The sequence below is a fragment of the Pseudochaenichthys georgianus genome, chromosome 3, assembly GCF_902827115.2.
Source record: "Pseudochaenichthys georgianus chromosome 3, fPseGeo1.2, whole genome shotgun sequence".
Taxonomy (NCBI): domain Eukaryota; kingdom Metazoa; phylum Chordata; class Actinopteri; order Perciformes; family Channichthyidae; genus Pseudochaenichthys; species Pseudochaenichthys georgianus.
The window spans coordinates 2,681,518-2,694,880 of NC_047505.1; the positions used below are offsets into that span (position 1 = coordinate 2,681,518).

Below are 13,363 nucleotides of genomic sequence, written 5' to 3' on the forward strand. Positions count from 1 at the left end.
TGTTGATGATAATTTGGGCAGCCAATCACTGGTCTGGAAGGGAGGCGCAGATAACTCCTCCGGTCAGCGAGGTATTTAGACAGGAACCCCGTGGTGTGCTCTCTCTCTTTCTCTTCTGGCTGGCTGGCTGGCTGGCTGGATGGCTGGCTGGCTGGCTGGCTCACGTGAGTATCAGGTAAATGTGGGATCCCACAGAACTGTATGTAATTTGTACTGTATTGATTGTACTTGATTGTATTGCATTGTATATTACCATTAAAATTGATTATTGTTAAACGGTTACTTGTATGCTCTGCGTTTCCTTCCTGTAAGATAACGGCTTGTGTAGGGACGCGAGGAGATTTAAGAAATCGAGTTGTCCACTAAATCTCCTAACAGTTTCGTCAATGTTTTTTTTTTTATCCGTCAGTTTGTCTTATCCTCATGCACTGTTTTATATGGAGCCCCCCTGGTGACATTGGTGAGAAAAATATTAATAACGGCCCGTCCACACAGCGGCGTGCGTTGACGCTTGCCTGCAGGCGTGTCTGACACTCGACCAACAACCAATCACATGAATCTCCCGCCCCTGTCACACAAGCAGCGGTTTGATTGGCTAGAGCTTGTACTGGCATATGATTCGATTGGCTGACGCTTCTGCCGAGGCGTCAAAAGTTGAACATTGCTCAACTTTTGCAGCGAGCCACGCCAGCAACGCTCCACGTCGCTTCCCACGATGCAGTTCGGCTAAAAGTGACGTCACCCCATTCAAAGTGAATGGGCAGAAGCGTTGGAAGCTTCAACGCACGCCGCTGTGTGGACGGGCCGTAATGCGTGGCCACGAGTTAATAATGCGTGGCCACAAATTAATAATGCGTGGCCACGAATGAGTTATTATGTTCCCACGCATTAGTAATTCGTGGGAACACAATAATTATTACGCAATAACTAAATCCAGATAGTCTATTCTTTCACACACACATACGGGTATTGGGCCGAGGGCGACAACGTACTTCCGGTATCCGCCATTTTACGCGAGGTGCAAGCAGGCCGAGGGTTTAGCCGTACACCGTCTAGGTGTTGCTAAGCTTCCTGTACTGAATATCATAGTATATTGCCTTAATCAATATCTAGTCAACTCTAAAATACCACATAAATGCAATGGCATGATAATATTGGGACAAGTGGGGTATTCACCTGGTGTTTCCAGAAATTAGACGTAGATGCAGCCAAAATCGACGAAGGCCACTTTCGAGGGTAGTTTTTCCATACATCTGCAGGCAGTCTGTAAGGGCAATCGGACAACCCACACAGCTCTAGTTCACGCTGGTAACGACCTAGTGCACACCCCTCCAGTCCAGAGATGTAATCCGAAGACATACAGCAATTTCATCGGTCGTTAATTCAGAAAAAAAACCTAGTGCGCTCTGCCCTGGCTACTTTAGCTAGCTGTTTATATTTGCACCTCCAGGATATCTGCACCTCCAGGAAAATGGCGTATTTATATATGGCGTGCGTTGCATTGTGGGTAGCTTGTGACGTCACTGTGTGTGAAAGAATAGAAACTGATGACTGAGTGACAACAAGTCGAGTAAAGTTAGAACGATATTGGCAGATTCAGATTTCACGGATAAATAACTCATGAACAAAACGTTATTCAGACACAAATGACGTCTCCTAGTATCCTGGTAAGGTTGACAACGAACTACAATCACATTTTGATCAAAAAAAGCCAATACGTGCTGTCCTCCAAACTGGAGACATTACATTGGTCTCTATCGGCAGCTGGAGAAGAAACGAGTGCTCAGGGACCGTCTGCAAAGTGCAACTACGAAAAAAGAGAATACAATAATATTCAAGCACTATTATATAGTATATTTCTACCAAACTCACCACACACATCAATAGTCTCCTGGTGGTCATACTACAGCAGAGAGTTTGGAAGAATGTGCTTTTGAATAATTTTGGTGAATATTTATAGTGTAAAATCTTCAATAAATATGGCATCATCTTCAATAACGTTACTATTATACAGTATAAATATTCACCAAAATTATTCCAAATCCAGATAGTCTATAGTATATACTATCTGGATTTAGTTATTGCGTAATAATGATTGTGTTCCCACGAATTACTAATGCGTGGGAACATAGTAACTAATTCGTGGCCACGCATTATTAATACGTGGCCAAGTATTCATATCTTTCTCACCAATGTCACCAGGGGGGCTCCGTAGTTTTATGTATCCGAGGATAACCATTTTCTTTTTGCATGGAGCTGTTGAGCCCTTACATTAAAGTGACATGAATAAGGCATTTCAATCCTAACATGTTCTTCTGTCTAGGCAAGGCCCAGAGGGAAGCAGGAAGCAGACTCAAGTACAAAGAATGGGTTTGAAGGGACCCAAGTTCCCAGAGCAGAAGAGAAATGTGAGTCTACGGCTGAACAATCAATGCTGTCGCTGCAGAATGGCCCTGCTTTAAGATCTAAGAGCACCTTAAAAAAGACACTGTGTGTATGAGGTAGAAAAAATGCATGTTTTATGTGCGATCACGAACACGTACAGTCATTCACTGTATGCTTTTGTTCAGTCAGTGAAGTTCTGTATCAACTGACCTCGAAAAAGGTTAGAGAGAAGAGTTTTTAAAAAACACAAGTGCTTTTGGTCAGGCTCGTTTTGTTCAAGGCCTGTGTTTCAATAATCACTCTTAAATTAGGTTTGCTACCTTTGTCTTTAAGTACTGCTCCACTGAAGAGGATGTCCTTCAGTGGATGAAGTCAACCAACACTTTCCAGAACACACGTTTAATAAATGCACAACAGAAGGTTACGTCTTCAAATATGGAGAACTGTCAATTAAAACTTACAGTTAAAGTGTATTCATTGTAAGTTGAGGTCTATTATTTAGCTGTAAATCTGCAAAGCAATGTAGTGTAAATATATTGATATTGGTCTATATACAGATAAACATATTTGAAACCTTTGGTACTTTCGTTTTTCACATATCAGTCCTTTTTTTTTTTTTGTTGAAATCAATTCTTAAAACAACATGTTTATTTCACAGGGGAAATAATGTTACGACATTTATCATCTTAATTGTATTATTATTATTATTAATATTATTATCGTTGTATTTAAATTAAATATTTTGACTTGATTATAATGTTATATGAAAGGTCAAGTTATTGGAGAGTAAAAAAAAATTGGAGGGTAAAAAAACATATTTTACTTTTGGTTATTAATGAAACATCTCAATCAATCAATCAATCAATCAATCAATCAATCAATCAATCAATCAATCAATCAATCAATCAATGTTTATTTATATAGCCCAATATCACAAATGTTACATTTGTCTCAGTGGTCTTCACAGTGTGTACAGAATATCAGTATGACAATACGAGACCCTCTGTCCTTAGACCCTCACATCGTACAAGGAAAAACTTCCGGAGAAAACCCAGTTTAAAGGGAACATGGGAGAAACCTCAGGGAGAGCAACAGAGGAGGGATCCCTCTCCCAGGACGGACAGACGTGCAATAGATGCCGTGTGGAAATTGAAAAGATAATACATTTACAACATAGGTAGTCCAAATGTTTGGAAATGCATGTGTGTATAATAGGAAGATGAATCCACGAGGATATCCATCCAGGACTTATGATCCAGGACCACAGCCACGACTCAAGATCCAGCGCTCGTGATCCAGGACACAGGACCGCAGGATCATCCATGACTCCGGATCCCAGCGTATATAGACACCAAAAAGAAAGACATTTGGGGAAGCTGGGTTAATCGGAACATGATAGGACACAGGTATAGACAGAGAGAAGGAAGAAGTAAGATGTCCCCCGACAAACTAAGCCTATATCAGCAAAACTAGGGGCTTTACCACTATTGGGTATTACTATTGTAATCTATAAAATAGTGGTAGAGATGTTTCATTAAGAACCAAAAGTAAAATACGTTTTTTTAATTCTTGCCTCAAAACTATGCATATTGAAGACCAAAAAGGCTTAAAGGCAACACATGCCCAGGTTAATCACTTTTTACAAATATTACAGACTAGTCTGAACAATCTGTTTCCTGGCAATGTTTGCCTTGTAAAATAAAGTTCTGTAAATGAAAAGATTTGAAGATATGAACATCTTTCATTAATGAGGTGATATGTGTTGATTCAAACGAAGACAAAGTGTTCATGTATCGTTTTATAAAAGCAGTTTGCTAATGCTCAGATTATTATCACAGTCTGCATCATAGTAGATGTTGGGATCCACACTCAGAGCCCCTGCTCTCTCTCTACCTGAAGAGTTATTTATTTATGTTTTACTGCTTGGGGCAAATAAACTGATACAAAATAACAGCAGTGCATTGTGGGAGCACAGACATATTTCACACATTTAAGGACAGGTCAGTGTACAGGGGCTCCAGCAGTTCTGTACTGGACTTGATCTGGTTAACTCAGGAGAGAACGATGATAAGCAGGGCCATGTGCTTCAGCAATCATCCCCAGCAGGCTTGGGAGTCATGGATTACAGTACATGTCATGAGATTACGCAATCAGGAAACCTAAAAAAGGCAACTGTATACAATTGCAATTACATAAAAGAAAGAAAGTAATCAGATAACTGTTATATTTAAGAAAATAACGATTACTAGCAGGATTACATTTAGAAATAAAGATAGATATATTAACCGTAGATGTACTGAATGGATATTCTTTAACGTTTATTTTTAGGTTACTTCAATTCTTCTTTATTTTTTAATGCAGTAGGTAAACACCTGATTCATTTAACAAAAATACATTCTATGCTTTTAACTAATGTATTAAAGGTGGGGTAGGTAAGTTTCAGAAACCGGCTCGAGATACACTTTTTGTTATATTCCATGGAATGCTCTTAACATCCGATAGCAATGAACATCTGAAGTGCTTTGACAAAAAATCCATTACAAAATTTCATCTGTGGAAGCCGTAATACTGTAAAAAGTACAACCAAGGCTGACAGACAGGCTGACAGCTGTCAGCCTTCCATCTCGTGCACGCACAAATGTATCTCGTGCCCTCATTGGGCGTGCCGTCATTGGGCGTCTGGAGGAAGGGGCGGATTCTTTTCGGCTGCGTACTTTCAAATGTTAGTGCACTCGAGCCGGTTTCTGAAACTTACCTACCCCACCTTTAAGCTTAAACAGCATTTGTAAACAATTACTGTTATAGCTACTGTTTATTTTTCTAAGGTTACATTGTTACATACACTTCAGTAAAAACGTCTTATTGTTATTTATTTTCTCTTGTTTTTATTAGCATTGGATTTGATATTGAGGTAATCCAAAAGCAACAAAGTATTCAGGTTACATTACTTTGATATTTTGATACTCAGATTAGGTTACTGATTAAAGGTCACCTATTACGCAAAATGCACTTTGTGATGTCATAAAGTAACTCGTTACATTACTCTTTACATTACTTTTGCGTTACTCAGCAACAGCCTATAGCCACAACTTAAAACGTAGGCCTATGTGCACACATATAACAATTACTATTGCAATAAGGAAGACGTAACACAAGTTAATAACGGTGAACATTCTAGTTGTTGCTGCTTGTTCCGAGTCCGCACACACTCAACATCATCACTCTGGGTTCGGGGGTCTTTAGCTCCTAGCTTCGTGTTAGCATGTTGCCTCTGCAGGTGCTTGGAGAGGTTTGATGTTGTTGTGTTTGCAGCAGTGCACCTGACCGTCACATTCCTGTCCTTTCTTCTGACACATTTAAATAATAGGCATACCTCCACCCCTCGAAAGTTATAGCTGTAAGGCAAATGTCAGCCTTATGAACGGAGGTACCGTGGGACTTGCCCTTCACATGTACGGGAGTCCGCTCAATGGAAATGCGATGTCAAGTTCCGATGTCAAGTTCCTGTCAGCGGCTAGACAGATGTTACCAGTGTTTACCAGTGTTGCCAGGGGCATGATAACATCCTCCACTGGAGGTTGGGTGGTGCTGCTGTGAATAAGGCCGACTATGGGTGCCGATGGGCGGACGGTAAAGCACCGCAAAGTAGACCCCCTTTAAGTGTAGCCAGGGGCACGAGAAAAATCCTCCATGGAGGTTGGGTGGTGCTGCTGTGAATAAGGCCGACTATGGGTGCCGATGGGCGGACGGTAAAGCACCGCAAAGTAGACCCCCTTTAAGTGTAGCCAGGGGCACGAGAAAAATCCTCCATGGAGGTTGGGTGGTGCTGCTGTGAATAAGGCCGACTATGGGTGCCGATGGGCGGACGGTAAAGCACCGCAAAGTAGACCCCCTTTAAGTGTAGCCAGGGGCACGAGCAAAATCCTCCATGGAGGTTGGGTGGTGCTGCTGTGAATAAGGCCGACTATGGGTGCCGATGGGCGGACGGTAAAGCACCGCAAAGTAGACCCCCTTTAAGTGTAGCCAGGGTCACCCTGCATGCGTCGTCAAATGTGATTGAAATGGACAGATTCCTGTACATTTCAATCACTTTTAATGGGAGTCGTCAGTATATGGAGCTTAACCCATAATTCCCGGACGTTCCAGGCCGAATTTGGAAGCTCATATGCGGCCTGCCATGCGCCTCCACCCGTGGAAAGCAAAAAAAAGTAAAGAAAACGGTCAATTATATGTTAAAATAATCAAAAATGAAGTTTTTGAAAATTCTCGAAAAACGGCTAAGTGCCAACGGGGGAGGGGGTCAAGTCTTCGGCGCTTCGGAACGAAGCCCCGGAGACTTTTGCACTCCCCGGTTGCAATTTACAACGGAGAGGGGAAACGAGAGCTCCCCTCCTCCGTCCAAAAAAAAAATCTTTTCCAAGCTACCATCTGCACGAAATTGGAAACCCGGTTTTTGAGAGCACTTAGAAAAAAACGAGCTATTTTCACATGATGGGGAAATCATGGAGGAATGTATCCGCCTCATGAGCACTTTGGATCGGATGAAATTGTTGCCTGGAGGACCCCCAATCATGGTTCTCACAAAACTTTAAGTTTTCAAACTGGTGTCTGGAGGAATGCAAGGGGAGTTGTCAGGGGACTCTACCCGCCTCAAGAGGCACTATTTTGGGATACATTTTATCCATTTTCACCCCTTTTTATGGTTCTTCCAAAAAGTTAACTTAGACTTTTTCCGACTCTGGAGAAAGGTAGGGGGAGTTGTCAGGGGACTCTACCTGCCTTTTGGAACACTATTTTCGGATACAATTTATCCATTTTCACCCTTTTCTCTGGTTCTTCCAAAAGTTGACTTAAACTTTTTCCCACCCTGGAGAAAGGTATGGGGAGTTGTCAGGGGACTCTACCTGCCTTTAGGAACACTATTTTCGGATACAATTTATCCATTTTCACCCTTTTCTCTGGTTCTTCCAAAAGTTGACTTGTACTTTTTCCCACCCTGGAGAAAGGTATGGGGAGTTGTCAGGGGACTCTACCCGCCTTATGGAACACTATTTTGGGGTACTTTTTTCCCATTTCACCCCTTTTTTCTGGTTCTCTGGTTGTGGCGGCCTCGCCCTGGCCGTCCACCCTCTGGGTACCTGACTCCCCTGCCTCCTCCGGGGGGCAGTTGAGAGGGGTTCAATGCCTCCCCGGAGGATACTGTTATCCCGGCAACCCGCCAGCAGATGAAAAGACCCACCCCTCCGCCTCTCCACCTCTTCTGAGGGACGAGGAAACCGCGCGGGGGTCTGCTGGAGGCTACTGCCGGGTGCTCCGTCCTGCGCCTCACCGGGACCCTGACTCCAGCGCGGTGTGGCGGCCTCGCCCTGGCCATCCACCCTCTGGGTACCTGACTCCCCTGCCTCCTCCGGGGGGCAGTTGAGAGGGGTTCAATGCCTCCCCGGAGGATACTGTTATCCCGGGAACCCGCCAGCAGATGAAAAGACCCACCCCTCCGCCTCTCCACCTCTTCTGAGGGACGAGGGAACCGCGCGGGGGTCTGCTGGAGGCTACTGCCGGGTGCTCCGTCCTGCGCCTCACCGGGACCCTGACTCCAGCGCGGTGTGGCAGCCTCGCCCTGGCCGTCCACCGTGCGCCCTCTGGGTCGTACCCGAAACTGTCGGGTATCCTTTGGGAGAATCAGACTCTGGAGGAACGTGAGGGGAGATTACAGGGATCTCTGCCCGCCTAACGAGTGCCTAAATGGGACACCGCACCATGATGCAAATGAAAACAAACACTGATTTGAAAATAAGCTGAGTGCGTCTTTCGTGAGTCTTTTCACGCTTCCTTCTTTTTTACCCACGATTCTGGTGACATTTCCCGGTACCGAAATGCTCAAGAATACAGGTCGGATGGCGGTCCGTTGTCCGATCTGCAATAGCTCCTACCGTGCCCTGAGCAAGCACCTACAGAGGAACCATGGTGTGCGTAACTTGGATGAAAGAAAAATTCTGCTGTTGTTGGCCAACGGACGGACCAACATTAGGCTCCATCCCTGTACCATTCTGGGATGCGAGTACCGCGGCACAAGGCTGGATCGCCACTTGGCCAGAGACCATGTTGAGCTGGCCCGGGAGGAACTACATGTGGTTCAAAATCAAATGAAAATGACAGTGGCCAAGAAGGAGCTTTATGAACTCCGAATGACAAACCCCACCATAGAAATGATTACCGCTTGGGCTGTTGACACGGTGGCAGACGACGATATACTGTCACAACCTCCACCCTTGTCCCCGGTGAATGAATGTGACAACCCGGACTGCAAAGAATGGAGGCTGCAGGCTAACGCAGTGAGGGCTCAGCGGGACATATATGCTGCTGAGGTGAAATCCCTGCGCTGCAAGTTGCAGCAGAGGATAAAGGACAAGCGACAGAGGATGGATCAGCGGGCCGGGGACATGCCCGCGTTCGATGGGGAGGAACGAGAGCGGGTCATTCTGAAGAAACGACCCCGACCAGAGTCGACACCAACGAGGCTGTCCAAGTCGAAAGGTCCCTCCTGCAGCAAGTCTCCCATTCCTGCCTGCAGCACGTCTCCCATTCCCGCCTGCAGCAAGTCCCCCACTGGCTCTCACACCCATTCATCCAGCTCCTCAGAGCCTGCATCCATCCATACCGAGGCCTCGTCAACCTCCCCTCCCATAAATTCCCCCTGGTTCCGGGGCAGGGGCCGGGGAAATATAATGCGGGACATAACATTCCCACGGATCATGGGTAAGTGTTTTGGCTATGTGACACATGCAGTTTCTGTAACACATCATGTGTTGTCATTAAAGTACTGTTTATATTTCACAGAGGAGTATCTGCAAGGATACCGGGAGCATTATGCAGGTATCGACCCACCAGTGAGGCTCCAGGAAAACACAGTCTCCAAACTAAGCAGAGTGAAGTCGTTCCTCAGTTTCATGGCACACGGTTTCAATCGCCTGTCTGACTGGCTCTTTTTGAGGGATCTCAAGAGGATACGCGGGTGGTCCCGGAGCCTGATGAAGTCAAGCCTTCAGGTCACGACCTCCGACTTCTACATCAAGAATATATCACACTTTCTCAAGTACATGGCCGACACACCGTGCAAGGGGAGCAGGCTCAGCCAAACCGACATGATTTTAATCAAACGGGAAGTAGTTGCCATCCTGAAGTCCCTGAAGAGAAAAGTACTTATCCACCAGATGCAAGTGAAGCGTGACAAGATGGAAGGTCTGCCGAGCCACAACGACCTAATGACATGCTTGACTTCGACCACCACTCGCATCCCTCATCTCCTGGATGTGATGGCCAGCAATCCGACTACCGCGACCCGGACACTGCTCTATGGGTATATGACTCTTCATTGGAGCTGCATTTATGGCCACCGTCCGGGGGTCTACTCCAACATGACCAACGCCGAGGTCCGAAAGGCGGATACAACTGGCACTGCCTTCGGCTACCTGGTTCATGTGAGTGCTATTAATCAATGTATTTATTCTGGCAGTTATATGCATGATTGACATTGTATTGACACTCTCTATCTCTGTCATAACAGGTAAGTAACCACAAGACGGCCAACGCGTTCGGGGAGGCGCAGCTGTACCTCACCATAGAAGAATTTGGATGGATGAAGAGGTGGCTGGAAATTAAGGGTACGCTGACCTGCACCCAGAGCCGTACTTTCTGTACACAGAGGGGAAGAACCCGTTCAGGAAGCTTGCCTACTCCCTGAGGTTGGCATGGGCTGATGTGGGGCTCCGCAGTCCCATTAACTTCACCGACCTCCGCACAGTCCACGCCGATAATGCGAAGAGGTTTCAAGACAAAGGCAACCGCCAAAGAGTGAGTGATTTCATGTGTCACAACACTGCAACTGCGGACAAATTTTACGCGAATAATCCTTCTTTGAAGGAGGCTGCGGACATTCGGTTGCTCTTCACAGAGTCACTGCAAGCAGCGGCGGCGGCATCGACAGCAGCAGCAGCGGGAAATGAAGACACTTTTGCGGGTATTGACATCGACAGTGACAACTCTGGAGAGGAGCACAGCCCGGCTCCCTACCAAGACTCCCTACCAAGACATGTCCCGAAGAGGGACCAGTCACTGGCCGAACACAACCCCTCAGACATGGGTGAAGAGAGGGTGCCATACTCTGCCCCAACTTCACCCACTGTTGCCAGTGATCAACTTGTAAATATGCAGTGTGTTGTTGTAATCAGTCCCCTTGTAAATACGTTATATCCTGTTTGAATGTATTTATTACTGTCAATATTACTGTAAATAAAGTTTGTTAAAATTACTAAGTCTTCTGTTTTTAAATCCCACTATGGGTTTTCTTCCTTTAAGATCCCCAGGGGCACGATATTCTGGTTCTGGTGGTAGCATGTAGGTGTTTAGTCCGAGTGAGGAGTGCTCAAGTGTGGGATGATTTGTAAGGTAGAAGAGGGTAAAAAAAGTTAAAGTGTGAACCTCCAGCAGGGCAGGTGGTGCTGTGAAGAAGGCCGACTATGGGTGCCGATGGGCGGACGGCAAAGCACCGCAAAGTAGACCCCCTTTAAGTGTAGCCAGGGGCACGAGCAAAATCCTCCATGGAGGTTGGGTGCTGCTGCTGTGAAGAAGGCCGACTATGGGTGCCGATGGGCGGACGGCAAAGCACCGCAAAGTAGACCCCCTTTAAGTGTAGCCAGGGGCACGAGCAAAATCCTCCATGGAGGTTGGGTGCTGCTGCTGTGAATAAGGCCGACTATGGGTGCCGATGGGCGGACGGCAAAGCACCGCAAAGTAGACCCCCTTTAAGTGTAGCCAGGGGCACGAGCAAAATCCTCCATGGAGGTTGGGTGCTGCTGCTGTGAAGAAGGCCGACTATGGGTGCCGATGGGCGGACGGCAAAGCACCGCAAAGTAGACCCCCTTTAAGTGTAGCCAGGGGCACGAGATTCTTGAGGGTGTGATCATCTTGGTTTAGTCCGTGGGGGAGTGCTTAAGTTCGGGGGCCCGGGGACCCAAGGTGCTCGAGGTTCTGGAGGTACATGGGAGGGATCCTGGAGCTCCTCAGTCCGTGTTTTGGGGGTCTTGGAGCGGCCCCGAAGAGGTGCCTTTGTCGGTGTACCTAATGGGTAAGAAAGCCAGTCTACACAGGTCGTGAAATGTGATTGAAATGTACAGAGTGCTGTACATTTCAATCACTTTGAATGGGAGTCGTGAGGTGTGGATGAAATGGCCATATCTCCCTTAAATTCACAGCAAAGTTACCCATCTTTCACACACTAATTCATGGGTAACAGAGCCATGTGCACCATGCATTTAAAGTAATGTTAGCCAGCTTTCAGACACTAATTCGTGGGTAATAAAGGCCTGTACATCTCCCTGTTTGAAAGGGCCATATCTCCCTTAAATTCACAGCAAAGTTACCCATCTTTCACACACTATTTCATGGGTAATAAAGCCATGTGCACACTGTATTTAAAGGGCTGCAGGAACACTTTACCCGCCTTGTAAACACCTTCTCCTGGGTAAAACAATCCATGTATTTCCGCCTGCTTTCCATCAGCACCCGCCAGTCATTTCAAACGGTTTCAAATCGTTTTCTCACTTTTAAAAACAGCTTTCTGCCCTGTAAATGATTTCTAATCATTATTACCGTCATGGAGGAGCTGCAGGGACACTTTACCCGCCTTTTAAACACCTTTTCCTGGGTAAACAATCAATTTATTTCCGGCTGCTTTCCATCAGCACCCGCCAGTCATTTCAAACGGTTTCAAATCGTTTTTTCACTTTTAAAAACAGCTTTCTGCCCTGTAAATGATTTCTAATCATTATTACCGTCATGGAGGAGCTGCATGGACACTTTACCCGCCTTTTAAACACCTTTTCCTGGGTAAACAATCAATTTATTTCCGCCTGCTTTCCATCAGCACCCGCCAGTCATTTCAAACGGTTTCAAATCGTTTTTTCACTTTTAAAAAGAGCTTTCTGCCCTGGCAATTATATCTAATCATTATTACCGTCATGGAGGAGCTGCAGGAACACTTTACCCGCCTTCTAAACACTTATTCCTGGCTAAAACAATCAATGTATTTCCGCCAGGGTCACAGCCTGCTGCGGCTGCTGCTGCTGCTGCTGCTCTCCCTCCCTAAATTCACATCAAACTCACCCAGCTTTCACACACTATTTCATGGGTAATAAAGCCATGTGCACACTGTATTTAAAGTAATGTTAGCCAGCTTTCAGACACTAATTCCTGGGGAAGAAAGTCACCCTGGACGGGTCATCAAATGTGATTGAAATGGACAGATTCCTGTACATTTCAATCACTTTTAATGGGAGTCGTGAGGTGTGGATGAAATGGCCATATCTTCCTTAAATTCACATCAAACTCACCCAGCTTTCACACACTATTTCATGGGTAATAAAGCCATGTGCACACTGTATTTAAAGTAATGTTAGCCAGCTTTCAGACACTAATTCCTGGGGAAGAAAGTCACCCTGGACGGGTCATCAAATGTGATTGAAATGGACAGATTCCTGTACATTTCAATCACTTTTAATGGGAGTCGTGAGGTGTGGATGAAATGGCCATATCTTCCTTAAATTCACATCAAACTCACCCAGCTTTCACACACTATTTCATGGGTAATAAATCCATGTGCACACTGTATTTAAAGTAATGTTAGCCAGCTTTCAGACACTAATTCCTGGGGAAGAAAGTCACCCTGGACGGGTCATCAAATGTGATTGAAATGGACAGATTCCTGTACATTTCAATCACTTTTAATGGGAGTCGTGAGGTGTGGATGAAATGGCCATATCTTCCTTAAATTCACATCAAACTCACCCAGCTTTCACACACTATTTCATGGGTAATAAAGCCATGTGCACACTGTATTTAAAGTAATGTTAGCCAGCTTTCAGACACTAATTCCTGGGGAAGAAAGTCACCCTGGACGGGTCATCAAATGTGATTGAAATGG

General features: G+C 45.6%; 1 protein-coding gene across 1 annotated transcript; it reads left to right on the forward strand.

The window, feature by feature from the left end:
- Positions 1-8,043: 8,043 nt before the first annotated feature.
- LOC139432967 (uncharacterized) lies at positions 8,044-10,643 on the forward strand. The gene is made up of 3 exons (XM_071201813.1): positions 8,044-9,141; positions 9,223-9,863; positions 9,950-10,643. The coding sequence occupies exons 1-3, from the start codon at positions 8,259-8,261 to the stop codon at positions 10,124-10,126; spliced, it is 1,701 nt and encodes a 566-aa protein (XP_071057914.1). The 5' UTR covers positions 8,044-8,258; the 3' UTR covers positions 10,127-10,643.
- Positions 10,644-13,363: the final 2,720 nt, after the last annotated feature.